The sequence below is a fragment of the Lycium barbarum genome, chromosome 9 (assembly GCF_019175385.1).
Source record: "Lycium barbarum isolate Lr01 chromosome 9, ASM1917538v2, whole genome shotgun sequence".
Classification (NCBI taxonomy): domain Eukaryota; kingdom Viridiplantae; phylum Streptophyta; class Magnoliopsida; order Solanales; family Solanaceae; genus Lycium; species Lycium barbarum.
In genome coordinates this window covers 13,868,584-13,892,630 of record NC_083345.1, presented here as the reverse complement: position 1 = coordinate 13,892,630, position 24,047 = coordinate 13,868,584, and the positions used below count along the sequence as shown (strand labels likewise).

The following is a 24,047-nucleotide window of genomic DNA, read 5'->3' as shown; positions in this document are numbered from 1 at the left end:
TTTTTATTGCACCATGAGTCCCTCACCTAGAGCTAGAGATTTTAAAAGTGTTCATCATTCTTAACAGGTTAACGGTCTACCCAATAAGAAAATCGAGTAATCCGTACCCCGCAACGTTAAGCCATTAATTATAAAATTTCAATCCGTTCTCCAACCATTAAACCAATAACCCCATACCAATAAGCCGATAAACTTATTTTGCGGTTGGGTTTTCGGTTACGGTTCGGTTTTGAACAGCTCTACTTATCTGTGCTTCCTCAAAATAATAATAAAAAACAACTAAATATTTTCCTAATTTATTACTTTTAGCCCTATAATTTTTTTTTTTTTACAAATAATTATTTAAATTTACTAAAGAATTAAGTTGAGAACCGAATTAGAAGCAACAATTTTCTCAGCACCTTTCTCCTCCCATGATTTCTTCTTCTCAATATTCATAACACCAATCTCTACCAAATATTCCCAAACAAAAAATAAAGCATAATATTTTTAAAAAACTAAAAAAAGAAAAAAAGAAAAATGGCGTCTTTGCTCTTTCGCCGGAAACTATTACCGGTGAGCATTTCCCGTAAGTGTCTATCATATGGTAAATTTTCAGACTTTACTTTATAGCCTTTTCTTTATCCGGTCTACTTCTCAAAAAGTGTTATTTTTTAAATCCTTGTAAAGTTATTTTATTTTTCTTTGTTGCATTAAAGAAAATGATTTGAGTATTGTATAGAATAGTGGAGAATGAAAAATCTGGAGAAAAAAAATTTGATTTTTTGCTCAGCGATTTTTTTTTTTTTAAAAAACTTTTATTGTTGTTTCTATATTTTAGAGAGTGCTAGTGTATTCATTTGTTTAAATTTTTTTTTTTTTTTTTTTTGGAATCATATTTGAATTGTCAAAATAGATAGAGCAACTGCTAATATGTATGCAGATATCTACTGGTTATGTAATGTTTTGAATTTGATTGTTAAATGTGGGATATTTTGGATTGTAAAGTTCATTTACTATATTGAAGGAATGTTGGATTAGAAAGTTGTGATTTTTGAACTTTTGACTTTCATGGAGTCGAATAATTCGATGTAGAGTTCCTTGTAGGAGATGAGAATTTTGTATTTTATGTATGATTGAGATTGAGATTGAGATTCAGTTGTTTATATTGGTCATAAGTGAATGAGGCCAACATAAAGTAGGGGGTACTGCAGAACATGTGCGAGCTCCATCTAATTGAAAAATAAAATTCAATGACGATTTGGTTCATCCGACACGTACATGTCATGGGCGTCCCGCATTTCTATGTTCTATAGACTTGTATGTAACTATTGGGAGTGAAGATATTCTACATAATGTGAATATTCCACCCAAAAGTTTGCTTTTAGTTCAAAACGATCAATATGTAGAATCAGAACAAGTAATTGCTGAGATTCGCGCAGGAATATCCACTTTCAATTTTAAAGATGTCAATTTCTTTGGTATTGAAGCACAATGATGCTATCGTTATATTTTTATATAAATGCAAGCGACTTGACTTGGCTAGCAAGGAAGAGTTGGTTTCTTTCTGAGCAGATCTTCTTGTTATTTATATTATATTTGCACCTTTTGATTTTTGAGTTTCTCCGTCAAGTAGTCAGCAGAAAAATATAAAGAATAGTTTCGTTGCTGATGGTAATTCATATTTGTCCTTTATAATTTGATGCACAAGGTAATATTATCTACTGGTAGGCTATCTAAATTTTAATCATGAATTAACACGTATGATGTCTCATCTCATCTCAAGAAATGTGAATTTATCGTAACATGGTTTTGGGCGGGGGGGGGGGGGGGGGGGGGGTCTATTAATGACATTTATTGAGACTGCAAGACCTGCGTAGTTCCTAGATCTCCTTCTGTCATTTTGTTATTAAAATGTTCATGCTGTCTTGTGGAGAACTAGTACGATTACTTGAGATAAGACGATTAGTCATGTCAAAATTCAATTATTATTGACAAAACTGTGAGAATGATTTCTGCTCAGTCTATTTGGGGCGTTTCGGCAGTTCTTGCTCTTTTAATATTGTAGGTATGTGTGCAGGCATAGATTGACATCATGCCAAGTTTATGTTTCTGTGCTTTACTGATGCTACTTGCGGAGTATAATATGCCCTTTGCTATTTGGTCATTTCTAACACTATGAAGTTGTAGTTGCAAGACTATAGAAGCCAACCGATTGTTAATGATTCTAGCACTTTCTTGTTGGACAGGTGGTGAGGAGTATTATTTGCTCCCTTGGAATATGGAAGCTGAAGCTTCTTTTGGTATTTGTAATTGCTTAAGGCAATTCAGCAGTTCCACTGCTGCTAGAAAAGTTGATTTTACAGACCTTACGTAAGAATTGTATCTCATTTCTTGTTTACTGCCTGAAAGTAGATCATCTACTATTTTTTGTTGGTTCCTTGATTTTATATAGAAACCTTTTTGTTTGTACATATTAAAAGATCAAAAAAGTAGATCATCTACTGTTGTACTATGATTTTTCTACTGTAATCGATTTCAAATTTCAGTCATCCGCATACATGGTATCCACAAGCTCGAAAGAAAAACCGGAATGTCTTTTTACATGTGGGCCCGACAAACAGCGGCAAAACATATTATGCCCTAAAACAGCTCGAGTCAAGTTCTTCTGGTAAACTGTAAATGTCAATACCATGAAATTTCTGAGTTTAACTTCTCTGCTTCCAATTAATGGAATTAGCTTATGCACATAAATTAATTAGTTATAATCTATTATTCAGGTGCTTATTGTGGTCCTCTGAGGTTGTTAGCATGGGAGGTTGCAAAAAGGTTGAACAAGTCAAATGTTCCTTGTGACCTTATTACTGGACAAGAAAGGGAGGAAGTTGAGGGTGCAAGACATAAATCTGTTACAGTAGAGATGGCTGATGTTGCATCTGACTACGACTGTGCGATTGTTGATGAAATTCAGGTGTGCCTGTGACTTATAACGTCATCACTTTTGTGTTTTATGTATGTGTATCTACACACTAAAATTATGAGTAAGTGAACCATTTCCCTCATATACTCATGTCTCAAAGCCAAGTCATCGCATATACTGATATAGCTTCTTCTAAGAATCGTCAGTCTTATATCTTCATGGTGCCAACTCGTGGGTGGTTTTTCTAGCTGCTTCGTCTAGTTGAAACTATTTCCTGGCTGACCTGTATGAACAAAGTGTAGTTTTTTAGGGATTCACAGTTGCCACTTCCAATTAATCTACCCTGACTTAGCACTTCTGGATCTGGTAGCAGCACTGAGGGTTACTTTAAAGAACGTTTCTTGGTAGATTCACCTTACTATTGATCCTTTGTGTGAAGGCACTTTCTTTCTAGTAGCACCTAACTGGGTAACTTTAGGAATTGGTTACCTCTGTATAAATCATTTTGAAGGGAAGCTAATTGACTTTCCTGGTTGTTTCAGTTGACCTCCTTTTTGAGGATGGGTGGGGGGTGGGATCATTTGGTAATTAAAGATGAACCATTGACAGAGGATCTATGGGTCATATCCTTTCTGATAATAGAGAAACAAAGAGGGCACATCATATGCCTTGGTGGAATGCCTTTGGAGAAGTCAACTGCTAAAACCTCCAGTTCACTTTAGTTTCTCAGTCAGCCTTAATAGCTGGTACATTCTTCGCCAATTACTAAGGCAACAAAATTCCTGTCACCAAAGTGGCTAATTGGGCCCTGGAATCACTACATGAATGCACCTTGAATGGTTTTCATGAGGCCAGAAACTTGCAAGTAGTAGAGCTTTGTGATGCAGACTTACCTCCTAACCCTATTAGATAATAGTGTCTTCTTCTAATACTTCACGTACAACGAAAAGGTTAAGTCAATCTATCTCATTTGCTCAAAGGGTGCGTGTGCGTGTGTGTGTGTGTGTGTGTGAGAGAGAGAGAGAGAGAGAGAGAGAATGAGAACGTCACGAAGTGAAATCAGGAAGAGACCCCCCATTGTTTCTCCTCCTTTGCTAGATTTCCATCACGCTATGAAGCCTTTCTAGTTTCTCAGAAAGTTCAAATTTGGTTGCACAGGAAAACAATAAATTTTGACTTAATATTGGCCTTCAATCAACTACTTCGCCTCAATCCCAAGCCAGCTGGTGTAATATTGGCCTTCAGTCTTGTAATCAATTGTGTTTTCATTACTAATGCCTATTAATGGGTTATACAGTTATCCAGTTTGGTTTGCTACTGTTTCTTGTATCCTTGGTAATTGACCGTGTATAACATCAACTTTGTTCAGATGATAGGGTGTAGGTCAAGGGGTTTTTCATTTACACGTGCGTTACTGGGACTAGCTGCTAACGAGTTGCATCTGTGTGGAGATGCAGCAGCTGTTCCTCTTGTTCAGGAGATCCTCAAAGTGACTGGAGACACCGTCAAGGTACTGAGCTTTTCTTCTCTGTTGTTTAAACGAAATCTCGGTGGTGTGTGTTTGAATCTCGGTTTTTCAAATCTATCTATTGTAATGCATTTATTACAGTTGTGCACTCTTTGAATGTTGTATTTAATTATGATGTGAAATCTCCTTTATTGGCCAGTATTTAGTTGTCTATCCATGACCCTCCCTCTAGAAGAGTTGCTTACCAAAAGTTACTACCTCCATAATAGGTGGGCAGAATAAATTTGAAAAATATTAGAACTGCGCAATCTGACCATTTCAATGTTTTTTCTAGAAATATCTTACATGCTTGTAGCTTTTTAGAATGTGATTGAAGATACCTTCTTCAAATCTGTTCAGGGATAAGGAAAGCTGGGGCTAAGTTGCTTCATAGTCAAATTTTGAGTCCTTACAGTAGCCCTTAATGATTCCAAAGAAGATACTCATCTATAGGCCTCTACGGTGAATAAATATCTTGAACGATGCAAACTATTTTGCATCTCCTTGATGCCAGAAATGAAATCAGTTACTTCATAAAAAAAGTTTATCTTGAACAACATATCTCTCATAAAAAATGTATCTTGAGCAACATAGTTGAGGCTGAAAAACGAATTTCCTATGAAGTTCCCCTTTTATTTGATAGTCTTATATGATATTTATTGAACTTGATGTGTACGTCTAATGCCTAAAGTTGAATGCGCTTTGGGCCTGTTTACATGAGACTTAACTTAGTTAATTGCCAAAGGAAAGAAAAAAGTATATGAGGTCATCCCACATGTGTGAGATACTTGAAGTTTAGTTGATTAGAAAGCATCATATCTAACTTGAAGTAATTGTACATTAATTATGCCTAGGAGGTAGAGATAGCTTATCTTGTTCTTTACTCTTTGGTTGGTTGAGAAGTGGGCAAGGAAAGGGGATAGGGAATTGCTGATCTATAGCTGGAAATGACATTTACTTCCTCCTTTCTGTCATGGAAGAGTAGTACCCCTGTACTTTTATTTTGCCTCCTCTTTTATCTTTTAACATAGCCCCTTACCTTTCTCTTTTACTTCCTGTCTTGTACTTCCTCTGCTTTTACCCAACCAAACGGGATCGCGAGATGACTGCTTTGGGGTAGAGTATAACTAGATTGGATGGTTCAGAGGTCTTGTAGTGCTATATGCCGTGGACCTTCTCTTGCTTCCTTCAATTGGCTTTAGACCTCAAAAGGTCCTCTCAGCAATGATTCCTTATAGCTGAGGTCAAATCCTACTGATAAGATCTTTCAGATTATGTTTCTATTGTCATCCTCATGATTGGAGAATGCATATCTTCCTTTTAGGGGATGGACTTTTTAATATCAGTTTGATACTCCAACCTACTTTTTCATTGCTTCCTAGTTTATTTGTGGTAGTAAGTTTATGTTTTTTTTTTATTTTTTTATTGTCTGTTAGAAATAATGAGATTTCCTTGCTTCCGTTTGCTGCCAGGTTCAGTACTATGAGAGGCTCTCACCTCTTGTCCCGGTAAAGGTTCCTTTGGGATCTTTCTCCAATATACGGACTGGCGATTGCGTTGTCACCTTTTCGCGTGCCGAAATATACAGGATGAAGGTGAGGAACAACCTTACGCATTAATGTCACAGCCGCCCAGGGCATTGTAAAGGAAGAAAGAGTGACACATATAAGAGGAAAATTCCTTAAGTGGTTAACTTGTTGTATAGCATGCATATACTGATATAAGTTGTTGAAATCAGGTGAGATATTAAATTAATAGAGCGATTGATAAGTCATAATCTGATGCTGTTTCTTTCTAACTTGGTACGTATCAAGTTTAAACTAATAGAAGTTGAGATCAAGTGAATTTTAATTACTGGAGTCATTGGCTTGGCAAGTCATAATCACAGCACAACTGGGTAGGGGATTCCGTAAATTGGCATGTAGAATGTATATCCTGATAGGAGCAAGTTGAAAGCAATTGGCATTCAATTGATGAAGTTCTGTTATGAGTTAAATCTAGTTCTGCTTCGTATAACCCCACTGATCAAATTTTAGATTATGTTATAGCCATTGAACTTCTTGTCCTGATATGCTCAAAAGATAACTGAAATTTGGATTATAAAGTTCTGATTCTCTTGATTTTAACAGAAGCAAATTGAAGCTGGAGGAAGGCATCATTGTTCAGTTGTTTATGGTTCATTGCCGCCAGAGACTCGAACTAGACAGGTTTACTTCTGATCCTTTCTTTTGTGTATATTGTAGTTAAGATTGGCCCTTGTCCAATCACCTGTTGAGTATTCCCACAGTCGATGTTTCCTGCAATTGTTTCTTGGTTAGTAATCCATTCTTGTTCAGGCTGAGGATAACTCATTTTATAAACATTATCATCTTAGTAAAGGCTTTCTTTATGGCCTTCCTATCATCTGGTTAGACTTATTCATCTTGCCCTTGAGCTATCTTCCTCTTTTTTATATTTTATTTTTGTCCTTCAGTGTGCTATGACGAGACCTAGTTTATATTACAGCTCTAACGGCATTCCATCTGTGATGACTTGCCTAAATTACAATCTGTTTTGTTGTCTATTATCATGCTGGCAAATTAGCTAGTAAATACATTCTTTAAGATTGCAGGCAACAATGTTCAATGATGCAAGCAGTGACTCTGATGTTCTTGTAGCGAGTGATGCTATTGGGATGGGTCTCAACCTTAACATTTCTAGAATTATATTTTCAACATTAAGGAAATTTGATGGTGTTGAAATTCGGGACCTCACTGTACCAGAGATAAAGCAGATAGCAGGTATGTTAATTTGCTGGAATGCAGCATCATCGTTTTCGTTTTAATATTGTTGCTTGTGGTTGAAAATGGTTTAGTACTTCTCTATATACTCTTTCTTATAAGAAAGCAGTGACTCTATTATACGTGAGGTGTAGGGAGCTTAATGTTGTGATTGGACACATCTTAACCTCCTTCCTTCTAATATACAAATTATAGGAGATACATTTGTAAATCAACACTTAATGTTGTGATTAGACTCATCTTAACTTCCGTTCTTGTAATATGTAAACTATAGGAGATAATTTTATATGAATGGACACCATGTAATGAATAAAATGAAAAACAATAACATAAACGGAAAAGAAAAAGGATGGATGTTGGGGTTTCCGCCCGGGGGGGGGGGGGGGGCGCTCATTTTCTATCTGAAGCTTCTGAGTCATTGTAATGTAGTAAAATGCTATATCGTATGAGGAATATTGAAGCATGATAGAGGTCCCCTGCACAAAGTATTCAGATCCACTTTGCCAATGAATATCCCAAAATATGATTGTACCTCATCTATGTTCCTTTCCTTGTACAGATTTTTGCTGTATGAAGAACACAATTATGTGCGTCTTGTTTCTCCTCCTTACTTTCCTCCTCTCCAGGACTGTGTATAGGGTTTTGGTATTTGGTAGAGTGTTCTCTGGAAGTATATTGCAAGAACTCCATTGCCAGAATTGTTTTAAATTTTTTGGTCGAATATTTTTGAGTGAAAATCTTGAAAAAAATTATATTTGACTAGTCAAAATTTCTCAAAAGCTACTCAGTTGACAAGTTTAAGAATGAAGAAGGGATAGAATTACTGAACGGGTGCGAGCTGTGGCTGATACCAGAGGCTTAAGAGAAGTATTCTCTATGGGATCCGAAACCACCAGTCACCCTTACTTCGTTGTACTGGGTTAACAAGAGGTGACCCTCTTTATAAACTTCAATTTTGGAACAGAACAATACTGTGTGTCCAGAAAAGATATAATCTAAATGGAAATTTTTGTAATTTTTTTCTTCTGATTTTCTCCATTCTAAACTTCATATTACTGACGGAAAAATCTGTTCGGAAGAGTTTCCAAAAGAGCTTTGGTGTCTTGGATTCTGGGCTTTTTGAATAGCCGCGTTAGCAGCTTTACTAAATGCCCAACTTCTGAACCGAGTGAACTTCAAATCTAAATTTGGACATTTTGAAGGATTTCAGGAGCTCTGTTGAACGTCATCCAGAACTTATGCACTTATGCATATCAAGTATCAATGTTCTGCGAAATGATTATTTTGGTGATTAATCTTTCTTGTAGGAAGAGCAGGCAGGTACAAATCCAAATTTTCTGTTGGTGAAGTAACTTGCTTGGAAGCAGATGATCTGCCATTACTTCATTCCTCACTGGATGCTCCATCTCCTGTACTTGAGGTGATTGAATTACGGCTGAATTAGTGCCATCCTAGATTCTGGAATATTATCCTTGCTTTTGTTATCGTTTTATGGTAGAGGCAGTCTTCCCTACAAGATCAATTCCTTAGAATGCTTTCAACTTTAATGGGATGTACTAATCAAGAGCAATAAATTTACAATGCAGCGAGCTGGCCTCTTTCCAAACTTCGACCTTTTATACATGTATTCTCGTCTACATCCAAAGCATGGACTACATGAGATACTGGTGAGTTACCAGCTCAGATTCCTCCGAAATATATTCTCATACTCTAGTTTGACAATGAGGATCTTTCGGAAGCAGCCTCTCTATCTTCCGAGATGGGGGTAAGGTCTGCGTACATTTTACCCTCCCCAGACCCCATACTATGGGATTTCACTGGGTGTGTTGTTGTTGTTGTACTCTAGTTTGACAATAATCATCTACTTATAACTTGAAAAGGACCTCTATCCTCGTGTACGTTTCGGTCTTCTTTGTATGTCATTACTAGAAAATTGGGAGGGCAAAAAATAAAATATTAATAAATGTGTTCTAATACAATGGCTTTTGCTACCGAAACTGTTACACAGTGGTTTGTTCCCCTTTTGCTTTCTGTGAGATTTCAAGTAGAGTGCTCTGAGCTACTCTGCCTTTTTCCTTACAGGAGCATTTTCTGGACAATGCCAAGTTATCAGAACATTATTTCATTGCTAATTGTGAAGAAATGTTGGTATGGTATTTTTGTTCAATTTGTGTTCTTTCCTCTTAGTAGCAGACTGTCTAATTTAATTTCTACATTGTATTCTGTCCTTCCAGTTTTTCATTTTTATTTTTTCCGTGTTGGATTATTAATTTTTTTCCTTTTGGTTGATTGTACTGTACCTACGGGAATAGAAAGTTGCTGCTCTTATTGATACACTACCCCTCAGTTTGCACGATAAATACCTCTTCTGTATAAGGTAACTTGTTTGGCTCTTACAGAGAAGATAAGTGAAAGCTGTGACATTTTTTTTTAATTTTTTGTAGCTTGACAATAGTATCAGGGAACATTTTAGGCACGTAAGCAGAACCATAATTTAGAAAGGAAAAAACGCTTATGGCATTGACTCATTTCCATTTGTCATATGTAGTCCGGTTGACATGGATGATGACATTTCATCTCAAGGCCTCACTCAAGTAAGATGATTTTTACCTTCTTTAGCATTTCAAGGATGGCTGTTTTGAATGAGGAATTTATATGATCACTGCTTTGATGCATCAGTTCGCGACAAATTATTCTAAAAATGGCTTGGTACGGCTGCGAGAAATATTTACTCCTGGGACACTTAAGGTGCCAAAATCTCATACTGCACTTAAGGAGCTTGAATCAATTCACAAGGTTAGTATGTCATAGTTGTTATATAACACTTTGTCCACACCTGTTAAGCAGTTCGAGTGTTTAGAATGATTTTTGAATTCATATTCTCTGTAACATATGATGTTTCATGCTTATGAAAGCATTTTGGTTGCTTACCTTAGTGATTACAATAATTGCACCTACTGTGCTCAACTATCTCAGTGAAACCTTAATTTGCTTCAGAAGACAAATTGTAACAAGAATTGGATGAAATGTGCCCCAATAAAGTGGAATGGATATGGATTCATGTAGCTGACCCTAAGTGTGGGAATTCTTGTAACTTCATTTTAGCATCTTCTTCCGTTCTATGAAGTTTTCTAGTTTTTGTGCATAATTATTGTAGGTCACGAATTTTCATGAGCATGAGAGTCCCTCATTCTCAAAATTTGGGGGAAAAAATTCACTCTAGTTTATAACTATAATTTATTTTCCGAGTATGTAAACTGTGTTGAGGTGTGTCAAAGTTTCATTTTATTCCTCAACTCCTTGAGAACTCCTTGGAGACAAGCTTCTTATATGTTATGTTGTTGGATGAATTTGACCAAATTTTTTGTTCATATGAACCATTTCTTGCAATGTTCTGTCCAACACATAAACAAAGTCATAACACTTGGAACAGAAGTTGGGAGTATGGCGGTCTTCCTGTTAATTTATAAAATCCCTTACTGGTCTAACATAGATATTATCTTGGTGCAAACTTGTTTTTTGATGTTTGCATTTAGACTGCTGTAACTAATGTTACTTAGTGCCGATTTTTTTGGATCAACTGAAATTTATCTAAATTTCTTTGCTCTTGAGAAGGAAGCACAAGCATATTTTGTACTTTTGGATTGGCATCCACTGCATTTCAAAGATGGTAGCTAAATGTGTTTACTGTTATTTGCTGATCAATTTACGTAGTTAATCACGGGGTAGTATTTCAAATTGAATATACTCATTAGCTATTTTTTGCAAAATTCACTGTTTGTCATAATGGAAGGTTTTGGATCTGTATGTTTGGTTGAGTTATCGCTTGGAGGAGAGCTTTCCAGATAGAGAGCTGGCTGCCTCACAGAAGGCTATTTGCAGCATGTGAGTATAACTTGAAGCCTTTATCTATTTTTAACATGTCCTTACTCTGATGTCCGATGCCCTTTAATCGTTCATTTTCAGGTTAATAGAGGAGTTCTTGGAAAGACTAGGATGGCAAAGGCCAAGGACAAAGAGATTAACTCAAAATAGTAAATTGCTTTCACTGATCTCCCGAGAAACGAGACAGCATTTCTAACTCTCTGTTACTATTCAAATTCTTTCTGTAACTGGCTCGAGATGGAAGCTTTTGAATCACAAAATACATGCTCCATGTTCAACATTGACTCTGGTGAAGAAGTTTGGCTGCTTTCCAGGGAATGCATTTGTAGTAGCTGCTGTAGTTTTCTTTTTTAGGTCCAAGAAATTTGATCAGTTCACTGTACATTATGCTCAAATATATGTTCCAACAGATACAACAGTACTCCATGTATTTATTCTCCTTTGAATACAATAAGATACATCTTTCATTTTGTCCAATCTTCTTTCAAACAAAGAACCTTTGATTTATAACCTTAATAACATGAATAGAAATATAAAGACAAACTACTAGGATATGTCTTCAAACAAGAAAACACAATCTCAGGAACAATTTATTGTCCTCTTAGACTAAAGGAGAAGGAGCTAGTACTTATTTTTCCAATGTTAAAACTATTAATTCAAATTGAACAACCCTGTCTTGGCTTAGATCAATTAAGTTCTCTACACGAGAACGATATCCCAAACAGATACAAACCATCCACCCATTCATTTTGAGCTTTAAAGAAAATAACAAAAATGAAAAGCAATGACTAGCAGTAAGTTCCAGGTACATTGTATATCCTGTTAGTCATGAAAGTATAGTAGAAAAGAAAAAAGATACTTGATGAATAAGTAACAAGTAATCTCACAACTTCTAAGCTAAAAGTAGATGATTCTGCTTTCTTGATCTCGGAAAAAGCTTCTGCTATTGAGCATGATCAGCCTTCTTGAATTATATATTATTAATCCCACCCTAGAAGGGAAAGAAACTCGTAATTCTGGAAGCAGATCAAAAGACGTTAAAAGCAGCACAGGATCACATAATATATGAAGAAGTATTGTGTTATTCTAAAGTTTATATTCTATTGTTGGAACTTAGAATGTAAAGTATAAACACAACAAAATACAGAGTTGAATCTCACAAGGTTTCTCGTGGATGCAGACACTAAGACAGTCGTTTGCCATGCTCTCTTGCTCTTCTTGAATTTCTTTGACGGATTTTGCAGCAGAAGTTCTGCAATTATGTATTTCTATTGACTCCAAGGTATAAATTTCCCCAAAGTCTTTAGGTATTTCCTCCAGGTATATGCATCTTTTCAGAGCTAGGCGTTGCAGCTTGGGGAAGTTAACACTGCAGCTTCCCAGCGCTTCATATTTGTCCTATGGATTAGGAGGAACTTAAGTTGATTGAAAATCTCTTCATCACTTAATCTCCATGCATCACCATCAAATCCATTGTCTTTAATTTTAAGCGCGAGGAGGTTTGGCAACATTACAATATTTGCCATGTCTTCCCATGGTAAATAAGTACAGCATAACGTCAACATCTTCAGAGATATAGGCAAAGCATACTTACTTGGGAGTCGGTGGGCATATAATTTTCTGGAGCATATGATCTTCAATATTTCAAGTTGATTTAAACAAGAAACGCTATTTAGCGTCTGGAAGATCATATCTGTCGTGCATTCTGCCCAAGCTCCATGAATTTTCAGCCTCTTCAGATTAGGAATACCAGAAAACAATTCCTTAGTACAGCAGGAAATACTTAGATCTGAAAGTCCCTCGAGATTTTGCAGCTTGATAGTTGATGGAACATGAAAGGAAGAGATCCTTCTTACCTGAAGATTTCTCAAAAGTTTCTACTTCCAGATATCCACAGGTAAATTAGAATGTCCGCCAAAAATCAAGTTCTGCAGATTATAAAGCTCTGACACTGATCTATGAAGATCATCATAACAGCTGAATTCAAGGTATCTGAGATGTACTAATTTTGTTAAACTCAAGTGGGAATTCTCGAAAGGTATGCTGAAGGATTGCCAACACCCTTAGAAGTTTGAAGCGCGACAAAAAACGAATTTGCTTAGAAGGGGTGGATACATGTTTTAGCCCATTGTATAAGTACAAAGTTCGAGTGAAACTAGATGATGAAATCCAAAAATCACGCAGGGAAATGCTTGAATGGTAACTGTAGCGATGAACATGAGGCTTACTAGCTGAATGACTGAATCTTCTGATGACATCATGTATCCTTGTAACCTCCAAGAACTTCTCTTTCTCAGCTTCTCTTAAAATCAAGCCACGCACCAGATCATGAACGCCACAAGTTTTCATCTCGTCATTAATCTCCTCTTTCTAACCATTATCAAGTTCCGACCAATAAGATCCTCCAAGCATTCTTTTCCTGCTTCTTCCAAGCTTTTGAGCCTTTCGTTCCTTAGAAAACCTTCAGCAACCCATAACTGGATCAATCTCCGAATTTGTACCTCAAAATCTTCTGGGAAAACTCCCATATAAAGGAAGCATGCTTTTAGGTGATCCCGCAAGTAACTATAACTCATACCAAGCACTCCAAGACATTTATCTGGTTCACTAGCAACAATTTTACTAATCCTTTTGGCAACATCATCCCAACATTCTCGTGTTCTAGAAATTTTGGACAGATGCCCTGCAACCACTAGAAGAGCTAAAGGTAGTCCTTGGCACTTTTGAGCTATTTTCTTCCCAACATTCTCTAATTCAGGAGGACAAACATGTTGTGAACCAAACACCTGGTCATGAAGTAACTTCCAACTATTATCTGAATTCAATAGGCTCAACCCAGGAGGATTGCTATCAGGATCTGCAAGCTCAGCAACCTCTTTGGGCCTACTAGTCAAAATAATGCGTCTACCATTGTTATCATCCGGAAAAATTCTTGTCATAAGATCCCATATGCCTTTACTCCAAATATCATCCATGATAACAAGATACCTCCGACACTTTTTAACTTTTTGTATATCATATCCATTAACTGATCATCACTACTTTCTTTGATCTCATCTTGAACCTCAATGTTTGTCACTTAATACAAGTAAGAATGCCCAACCACAAATCTCTAGTTCGATATTCTTGAGATAATGTTACCCAAACATGGATGTCAAAGCGATTCCTGATTTCAGGATGATCGTATACCTTTTTAGCAAGAGTTGTCTTGCCGATCCCCCCCATGCCTAAAATTGAGACAATTTCTCTACTAGACAGTGGCCCAATTAGTCTTTTCATGATTTTCATCAAGTCTGTCTTCAAGACCTGCGACAACATTTTCTAGATTCAGACTTGCAACATGTCTAGATGATGAATGATCCACCAGTTGCAGATCCTCATTTTTACTAATATTATGTTGCATCATCATCTTCCTCTTCACAGCATCAATCTTTTCTAAAAGTGGAGGCAAATCGTCACATAAAGGCTGGCGTGATAATCCAACTCTTGAACAGCGTTCCAGTTGACTATATTCATATATAGTTAGTTCAATCACATTCTCTGCTTCATTCACTGCCATTCTAATCTCCCTTTCCAACTCTTCGAAATTTTTACAGCCATACCTTTTAGTGCAAGTGTTCTCCAGGAAGTTTTGGAAATATCCAACACTATCAAGGAGAGATTCCACCATTTTTCTTGTATCACCAATTACCCAACGTGTCTTTTGCTGCATGAGTTGTTTCGAAGTTTAAATAAGAGAAACGACAGCTGCATAAGCCATCTCTTACTCCAACTATAGGGCAAAAGACTGCTGATTGAAACAGATATGATCTCCAGAAACTGAGAAAAGAAACTGAATATGATTAAGGTAGATAGCTATTCAACGGTTCTTGATACTTGAAAGAGAAGTCCTTTTTTTCTCCAGTGCAAATAAAAATATCCCTATTAGATCTTCAGCATAATTAAATAAATTAATGGAAGGTTCTTAGAAACATACATTCGTTTGTTTAATAGTTTAGTCATTAGTGTGGGCATTTATTCGTTTCCATGAGTCAAGTGTAAGGTCAATCGTATTTTAAATTGGTTCCTATCCTTATGTTTGTATACTAGGTGAAAGGAAGGAAGATTTAATTTGCTAACTTTTTAATGAATAACCAAATGAAAATGAATACTTAAGAAATAAGATTAGTCAATAACGCACACCACAGGTGTTACATACGATGACATTCGATATAGGCATTTACCACTGTTTATGCACACAACAAAAAAAAGGGGCTAAATTAAGAAAGTGTTCATAAGCTGAATAGTCATGAGTCGGGAGTAATCAACTTATGACAGAAAGTTATGTTCTTCAGTCAGAAGGAACAAAAAAGAGACTTCACTTGCTAAAAAAGAATTGATTACAAGTGATATTGCTTACCACTGCTTGAGAGTCCTCACAGGCTCACCATTTTCTATTAACTAGCATGACCATCTTTCTTGAACTAAACAAGGAGACGGAACTCATCATGATTCTTGAAGCAAATCAATCATGCCCAGTAGGAAATATCACGAGGTCTGATATGTAATTACTCTACAAAGAAAGGGAAAGAGTTGCCAAATTTTGGACAAACTATTATACAAGGGGATTTTACATAAACCATGGCGTCCTTGACCAGATCTTGCTTTACTCACTAAAGCTTCCTGAATGTATCTTATGGGCTCTAAAATATGCCTCTGATAAACTAGCTCCACAAATGTCACTAAAAGAAGGACAAGAATTGTACACATTTCCCTTATAAACAAGAAATGATTCATTCTTCAATCTTTAAAGGTCAAAGGATTCATTCTTCAATCTTTAAAGGTCTCTCAGATGAAATGTCTGATGCTCGCTGCTTAGCTTGTAACATCAGTTCTTCCACACGTTTCTTTGCTTCCTTTAAACCCCTTTTCTCAAGTTCTTTGACGAGATTATCATACATGATGTCCGTAGGTAGGAACCCTCGTAACACTGCTAGCTCAAAAACAGCACAAGCTCGCTCAGGATTCCTATTCCTACAAAGACCACGAACCAGGAGAGCATATGTTCCAAGATCCATGCTCACGTCATTTTTGAACATGTGGTTCAGTAAGAAGGATAGAACCTTCAGTCTTCTCATTCTGCAGCACATTTTAAATAATGGTGCATAAGTACAAATATCAGGCTTGCATTGATTCTCCTCCATTTTCTGGAGAAATTTTAAAGCATCCTCTTCTTTAGAGTTATGTGCAGCAATTGTAATCATGGTGTTATATGTGAACGTATCAGGTGAAACTCCTTGCTTTGGCATATCTTCAAATATATCGTAAGAATCCTTCACTCTCCCACTTGCTCCTAACATGTGGATCAAACTGCTGTAAAACGAATTATCAGGAACACAACCATTTTGTTTCATCTTCTCATATACATCCAAGGCTTTGTTCACTTCCTTTGCGTGCCCTAGTGCTTTCATAGTTATGGTATATGTCACCACACTTGGTGAGCACCCCTTCATCTGCATATCTCTGAAAATAGAATCAACTTTGCAAAAGTCTTTTTCACGACAATAGGCTTCAATGAAGCAAGTATAAGTAACCACATCAGGGCTAAAACCATGCTCTTCCATATCTGTAACTGTTTCATTTGCTTCATCAATTTTTCTAGCTCTGCACCAACCATGCACTAAGATATTATATGTCTGGACTGATGGAACTATATGATCCTTAAAATCTAAGTAAACCTTATGAGCATGCTCCACACTTCCTCCCTTCACCAATGAATCGAGTAATTGATTCATCGCACTTGTATCCTTCTTTACACCAAATTCCTCCATTCGTGCAAATGCCCCTATGGCATCCTCGTATTTACCAGCCTTGGCAAACCTTCTCATGATTTTACTCATAGTAGTCAATGAAACATATCCTTGTAGTTGACTCATTTCGTCCAACAATTCCCTCATAAGATCAAACTTCCTTGATTTTCCCAAGTTGTCAACCATTAGATTATACAAGTCAGAGGAAAGTGTGACACCCTTTTGCACTTTTACCCATTTAAAAAATCCATAAGACGGTATCCACTCAAAACTGAACCTCTTTAAAATTTGCTCAACCAGACACTCTGAAGCATCAAAACTGCACTTATTCAGCGCATCTACAACAGCATCGGGTGATCTGAAATGAAACCTCAGTACTTTGCTGATCTTATCAACATCGTTCTCCGTCGTTTCACTTGCCAAACCTTTCACATCAACTTCTCTTGCACGAAGCTTCTCATTTTTAACCCATTCTGAGAATGAGGGAAGTAAGAAGTCATCATCTTCCTGTTCAACCGCTGCTTCTTCCTTTTTTAGAATTCTAACCCAATCTGGAAGTTCTGGTGACTCGGTCACCTTTGGCTGCTGATTAATTGTCTCAGTCGCAGTACAAAATCTATTGCACAACAAATCATCAGAAACAGAGTAAACAGAACTCCTCCACACATTCAGACGCCTTTGAGCTCCCAAACACCAGAAATACGGGAAACGCTTCAAGTTTGATATCATTTCAACTAATCTGGAATGACAAAGTCAAAGAATCAGCACTCACGCATGTTTAAGTTAGACAATGACAGCCTGTTCGGTTTCTAACAATGCATAAAACTCTACCTAACTGATGCAATGCTTGATATTACTAATATAGCGTTTGGTTACCATTTTCGTCCCACATAAATAATATCTCGTATAACTTGTACGAAAATCTATCTATTATTTATGTCAGATTGTGAAATAACAATACGTGAAGTAACAATACCTAGATAAGAACACTGAAATGCTAAAAATACCCTTAAAAAAGACATACTCGTTTTAGTTCATAAAAATAAACACATGCTAATAAAAATATAGATCTTACACCAACCAAAGTGCCTCAATCCCAAGCAAGAGGGGGTCGATATATGAGTCCTCATCGACTGTGTCACTCCATTAATCTCATCATAGACCGATATTATACAAAAAAACAAAATAATAATAATAATAATAATAATAGTGATAGTAATATTTTTACTAGTCTAAATAATAATAAAGTACTAAAAGTTGACTATATTTCTATTAACATATAATCTCATATACAGTGTTTAGGATGGCGAAAGCGAGGCAAGAATTAACACAAAAAATTAAAATATTAAAATGCATATACAAATACCCAAAAACTCAACAAAATACTAGCAAATATTTCAATTGAAAAACTTAAATAAAAGGCTTATATAACAATAAAAGGCAAAAATTCATATAACTTAAATAAATATCAATACAAAAATGGAAGAAGAAAAAAAGAAATCTGCCGGAATTGGGTCACCGGCCAGCTGCCGGAAAAAGGCTAATCTGTTGCCCGAAAAAGCCAGCCACGCAGAAAGAAAGAAGAAATAAAAGAAAGAAGGAAAAAGAAGAAGAAGCTTACCTGAAACTGAAAGTTTGCTCTGCTGCTGATGGAAGAAGAAACCAAAGTAATGGACAAGTAAATAAACTGCTATGGAAAAAAGATGAAACCTAGGTAAATAATATTTTGTCTAACCAAAACAAGCCTTATAAAAATATGTATCTATAAATATCTTATAAATTTAAATTATTTTTAAATATAAAAAGATGATATTTTTTTTAATAAATTAAAAGAAAAATAGTATCACGTAAATTGCGATAGAGGAAGTATTTTTTAACAGTGATATTTTAAATAAAATAATGATCCTGAATTCTTTTACATGTCTGAGATGATTTTCCAAGTTGACGCCCAATAGAGAAGAGGCCAACAAATATCTGATGTACTTCCTTTGGAACTAATTGACATCTAACGTACTTATAAAAAGAAAAAAAGCAATTAACAACTACAGGATATCAACTTCTATTATGTGATTAGTATTATTTTTTACACACTATGTGTTCCTTAACGACAATCTTCCCTTCCTCAGTATGCTTTTCATTCCTGCTTTATCAAGAGATATTCTCTCCTTTCTCATTTTATTAAATAACAACCCGATCAAATTCATACTTCATCCAAATTATCAAAATCACATTTTATAAATTCGTGAAATCAAAGTAGAAAGGGGTATCACTAAGGGTGTCAACCGGTAACTGGTTATAAAACCGGCCGGTTTCCGGTCTAAAAACAGGAACCTGCCGCCGGTTCCAGTTTACCGGTTAAAAACTTGGCAGGTTTCGGTTTACCGATTAAAAACTCGAAATTGGAACCGGTCCAGTTCAAAACGTCCAAAACCTCTTTTTTTTTGTTTTTTGTAAAATATATATATATATATATATATATATATGTTTAAGTTATATGTATACTATATATTATAAGTATATTCTTAGTATATTTTAGTTATTTTTCAAGTATATAACTTTCTAGTTTTTAATTTAAGTAGATGTATATTCTTAGTATATTTTAGGTATATTCCTAACTTAATATAAGTAAAAATATGAACACAAGTAAATAGAAGAAAGCTCAATGAGCCATATATTTTATTTATTCCTGGATAACATTTATTTGCAAGTTGTAGTTTTTTTTAACTTGCAAATAATACATGAGTTGCAAAGAAATAATAGAATAATAAAATCACCAATTCTCAATCATTTGGTTAATTTCCCCCATATCATATTCGGCCATGGAGATATCTTCAAAGTCTTCCATTTGGTCCGGTCTACTTGCTATCAAATCTTCAATCTCTTCCTCTTCGCCTTCCTCCGCTTCTAAGTTTTGGTTGCGTCACTCCGATCTAATCCAATCGCTAATGCACACTAGTACTTGCAAGCTAAAGCCGGATAATGAGTGTCTATGGTCTCCAATTTGTTGTCTTCCCTGGCTAAATGCACTCTCCGAAGCCACAGTTGATACTTGAACCGTAAGGATATCTCGAGCCATTCTTGAGAGTATCGGATGACTTGCCTTGTATTTCTTCCACCATGCTAAGACGTCCAGCTCATCTAGTTCCTTGATATCCACATTTGGTTGCATCAAATAAAAGTGATATTTATCAAAGTTTGCATTACAAGAAGGAGTTGGATGTGAATGTAAAAATTTTAAACCCGACAAGCCCTTTTTGCTACTTTGAGAAGTAGTAGGGTGTGGAGCAACGGGTGTAGCATGTTCTTTCAAATTAGAATAATGAATAAAAAAATTTCTAAACTCGTCATCAATAGCGGTTTCGGCTTCAGCTAAAGATGGTTGAACTCACTCTTCAATTTCTAAAAATGTATAAATTTGACCAACCAATGCTTTAGTATAAGACACTTTTAAACAAGGATTTAAAAGAGAACCCAATATAAATAAAGTTGGGATGGGAAAAAAATACTTCTTAAATTTTGTTGTCATATCAAAAATAACCATTTGATAACCGGGTTTATATTTATACTCTTGTAAAACTCTAGCTATTTCCACTAAGTAGGCTAAAATTCCGGTTACCGTGGGATAAAATTGTTTAGCAAAAGCAAGAGTTGCATTATAAAAATTTTCTAAGAATTCAACACATTCCTTAACATCTTCCTAATCCGTAAAATTTAAATAATCATCACTATTAATATTATATTTGTTGTGAACTTGTTGTATGAGAATCCTATACTCATATGCTTGTTGTAGCATAATGTAAGTGTAGTTCCACCTAATCTCAATTTCTACTTGAATTTTCCTAGGTCTAAGGTCATTTTCCACACAAGCATTCTTAAAATCTCTAATTCTTCCCCTATTAGCATTACAAAAAAGAAACGCAACCACATCTCTAACTTTTTGAATAGAATCGTCAAAACGCACAAGACCATCTTTAACAATTAAGTTTAAAATGTGACAACTACATCTTACATGAAAAATATTTCTTAGCGGAGGGTTTAGTTCTCTTTTTAAAAGACTAATCGCCTTTGTATTATTAGAAGCATTCTCTAAAGCAATACAAAGTGTTTTTCTATAAATGTTAAAAAATCTCATAATAGTAGACATTGAATCCGCTAAATTTTTTTCACCGTGACGACCTTTTCCTTCATCATATAAAAAAGCTATAATTTTTTTTTGCATAACCCAATTGTCATCAACCCAATGACATGTAATAGCAAAAAAATCTAACTTGTTAAGACTAAGACCCAAATCAGCGGTAAGACAAACATTACAATTTAAAGAATTAAATACATGGCGCAAATAAAATCTATATTTTTTATACAAATCTATAACATCCGCTCTACAAGTACTTCTAGGAATACCCTCAAATAACAGATTATAACAACGTTGAATGTAAGTAACAAACCCCAAACCCGAAGGAAAGGAAAATGGTAAACAATCATAAACTACCATTTTAGCTATTTCTACACGCTCTTTTTTCTTATCATACTTAAAATTTTTACCGGTTTGTGGGTCTATCGTCATTTGAATACCCCCCACATTTGAACCTGGTTGCTCTCCCCAAACATCCATATGTTTCTTTCTCATATGAGCATTTAGTGTACCCGTTCCACTATCCTTACTAGTTTCTTGCTTAAAAGTAAATACTTGTCCACATAGAGTACATTTAGCTGTTTGGCTTTCCCTATCCTTAGTCATAAATTTCCAAATTTTAGCGGTTGACTTACGAGTTCTAAGCGGTTTGTCTTGTGTATGTGATTGTGCAGGACATGTATCTCCTATGGGATTTTCGGGGAGTTGTGTTTCATCATCATCATCATCATCATCATTAATTTCATTAAAAGTGTCTGTATAATGTTGTTGCATTGCCTCATGACCTAAAAGTGGATTATTTCCACCAATATCAATACCTAAATTAGGTGTTTCTTCCACAAATGTTTCCTCATTAAGCCCACGACTAACAATACCACTACTACCGGCACCACGTCTAAATCTCTTCTCCATTATTAAATAGAGTTAATTTAAATCACACTCAAATAAATCACAAGAAAATGAATTGCAACAAATTAAATTGCGTAAATTAAATTGCGAAAAATAAAGATAGAGTTGGAACGAAAGTACCAAATTGCCGGACTAATTTCCAACAAAGTGAAGGCGGCTAGAATTGCAAATCCACCAAAGCTACTTCGGATTGTTGCAAAATCACCAACTCCACCAACAATATTATAATTGCAAAATTACTAATTGAAACTATAATAAGACTTTATAATATTTATTTGAGAGAAATTTAAAGTGGCTAATTGTTGCAAAGTAACTATAATTGAGAGATTGGGATTTGAGAGAAGGAGAAGAGTGAATTGGTGTGGATTAAAATGGAAATGGAGAGGAGTTTATATAGGGGTGGGGGATGGGTTAAAGTGTTAAAAAAAAAATTTGGAGGGTTTGGGGGGAAAAAATGAGTTGGGGACCGTTTGGCAACGGCCATTTTTGCAAATGGACCGTTGCCCAACGGTCCAATTTGGGGCCCAAGCTTGCAACGGCTACAAACTAATTTTTTTTTTTTTAAATTCCACCGGTTAATCGATTTCAGTTTCAAAAAAATTGAAACCGGACCGGTATAAAATAAACGGTTAACCGGAACCGGTTCCGATTACCGGTTTGAACCGGTAAAATCGGACCGGTTGACGGGTTTAGGTATCACAGCGAAGATGTTAAAAAAGATGAATAAAGCGTTAAAATTACAGCAATGGAGTAACGAGAAAATCTTTTGAGTTCACTGGTAGAATTATGATATGGGATTTTTATTTTAGGAATTGTTGAACGGAGAAGAAACAAATAAAAAGGTTGATCCTAGATTGTGCAAGAGAAAAGCAAGAATGAAGGTTTAAGTTTGGGACATCAGAGGTTCTCTCCGTTAAAAATCTAACGGAGGTTTGAGTTGGAACTAAAAGTGTACCACTTTGTTAAATATATAGGACTATTAGTGCTCCACATGAAAGATATAGGACTATTTTAAGCTAAAGTCTAAAGATAGTGGACTATTTTGGGCTTTTTCTCCAGGCTCGCCTTGCAATGCCTCACGCCAAAAGGCGTGAGGCGAGCGCCTTTCACAACACTGCTCATATAGGATTAGAACATACTTCTAGGTAGGGGTGTCAAATGAGCAGGTTGGGCTGAAATTGATCCTATCAAAATGGGATGAGGTAACAAATGGGTTGGGCTGAATTGATCCTATCAGTACTTGAGCTGAAATAAATTGGGTTGAAATGGGCTAAAAATGGGTTGGGTCATGACCCACCCAACTTGATTTTTTTTTTGAAGAGTTTATTTTCTAGAAAAACAGTTTTTGTGAAAAACATTTTTCTTAAAATATTTTCCTTCATATCAAACACACCACAAGATTATAAGATACATGATACGCGAAAGAGAAAACGGTCGAATATATCCTTTTACTTTAGTTTATTGGCTAACTTTGCTCTCCGTTAATCAGTGGTCAAATATACCACTCCGTTTGCCAAAGTGTTTACTTATACTTTTAAGTGGAAGGAAATCCCAATTCAGCTAAAATTACTCATTTAATTAGAAATATATATGGCTATATTATAACCCGCTCTGATCCATAAAAAATGATTTCACTCCACTCAAAAATTCCATATTTTTCTGGTATGGTGTCAATATATACTTGAATTGGAACCCCATTTTACCACTCTAAGCATCTGATTACAAAATTCGAATCTTTCAAACGCCCAAATACTACTATCCACTAGTTGTTTACAATTTGCAGTCTAACAATTAACATCTCTACTTCATTAAAGCATTAACAAAAAAAAGGGACAAACTATTTGATCAATTTTTTTTTAAAAAAAAGTATATTTGATCACTTTGACTAACGGAGGGTAAAGTTAGCTAATAAACTAAAGTAGAAGAGATATATTTGACCCTTCTCCCTACAAGAAAAGTGTATACCTTAAAAAATATTAAAAAAAATAAAAAGAGTAAATCTCAAGCAATAAACCCAAATTTAAGTAAATTTTAAAAAAAGCCCACTCTTTTGATCCGCTAGCAAGGCTCTTTACTAAAGAAAATAGGATCTCCGATCGGAGTACTGGGAAGTCAGGATTGCAGAGGGGGATGAATCAAAGACGAC

The 24,047-nt window shown here is 35.6% G+C and overlaps 3 protein-coding genes across 5 annotated transcripts; 1 reads left to right on the top strand and 2 right to left on the bottom strand.

Annotated features, from left to right (window-relative positions):
- The first annotated feature begins 368 nt into the window (after positions 1 to 368).
- Positions 369 to 11,548, top strand: LOC132610013 (ATP-dependent RNA helicase SUV3, mitochondrial). 3 transcript variants are annotated; one of them, XM_060324262.1, is made up of 16 exons: positions 369 to 568; positions 2,229 to 2,352; positions 2,529 to 2,650; positions 2,760 to 2,950; positions 4,269 to 4,409; positions 5,879 to 6,001; positions 6,536 to 6,613; positions 7,018 to 7,186; positions 8,494 to 8,606; positions 8,773 to 8,853; positions 9,269 to 9,334; positions 9,499 to 9,563; positions 9,735 to 9,780; positions 9,866 to 9,982; positions 10,980 to 11,071; positions 11,153 to 11,548. In XM_060324262.1, the coding sequence occupies exons 1-16, from the start codon at positions 520 to 522 to the stop codon at positions 11,265 to 11,267; spliced, it is 1,692 nt and encodes a 563-aa protein (XP_060180245.1). In that variant the 5' UTR covers positions 369 to 519; the 3' UTR covers positions 11,268 to 11,548. The 3 variants fall into 3 exon arrangements, with proteins under 3 accessions (XP_060180245.1, XP_060180244.1, XP_060180246.1); XM_060324261.1 differs by having other exon boundaries at positions 369 to 586; XM_060324263.1 differs by having other exon boundaries at positions 383 to 555.
- Positions 11,549 to 12,411: 863 nt separating this feature from the next.
- On the bottom strand, positions 12,412 to 14,046 carry LOC132611668 (putative late blight resistance protein homolog R1A-10). The gene is made up of 2 exons (XM_060326062.1): positions 13,447 to 14,046; positions 12,412 to 12,927 (listed from the first exon to the last, which is right to left on the bottom strand). The coding sequence occupies exons 1-2, from the start codon at positions 14,044 to 14,046 to the stop codon at positions 12,412 to 12,414; spliced, it is 1,116 nt and encodes a 371-aa protein (XP_060182045.1).
- Positions 14,047 to 15,326: 1,280 nt separating this feature from the next.
- LOC132609668 (pentatricopeptide repeat-containing protein At3g22670, mitochondrial) lies at positions 15,327 to 18,984 on the bottom strand. The gene is made up of 2 exons (XM_060323756.1): positions 18,482 to 18,984; positions 15,327 to 17,599 (listed from the first exon to the last, which is right to left on the bottom strand). Exon 2 carries the CDS (start codon positions 17,587 to 17,589, stop codon positions 15,874 to 15,876), a length of 1,716 nt encoding a protein of 571 aa, XP_060179739.1. The 5' UTR covers positions 17,590 to 17,599; positions 18,482 to 18,984; the 3' UTR covers positions 15,327 to 15,873.
- Between the last annotated feature and the right edge of the window lie 5,063 nt (positions 18,985 to 24,047).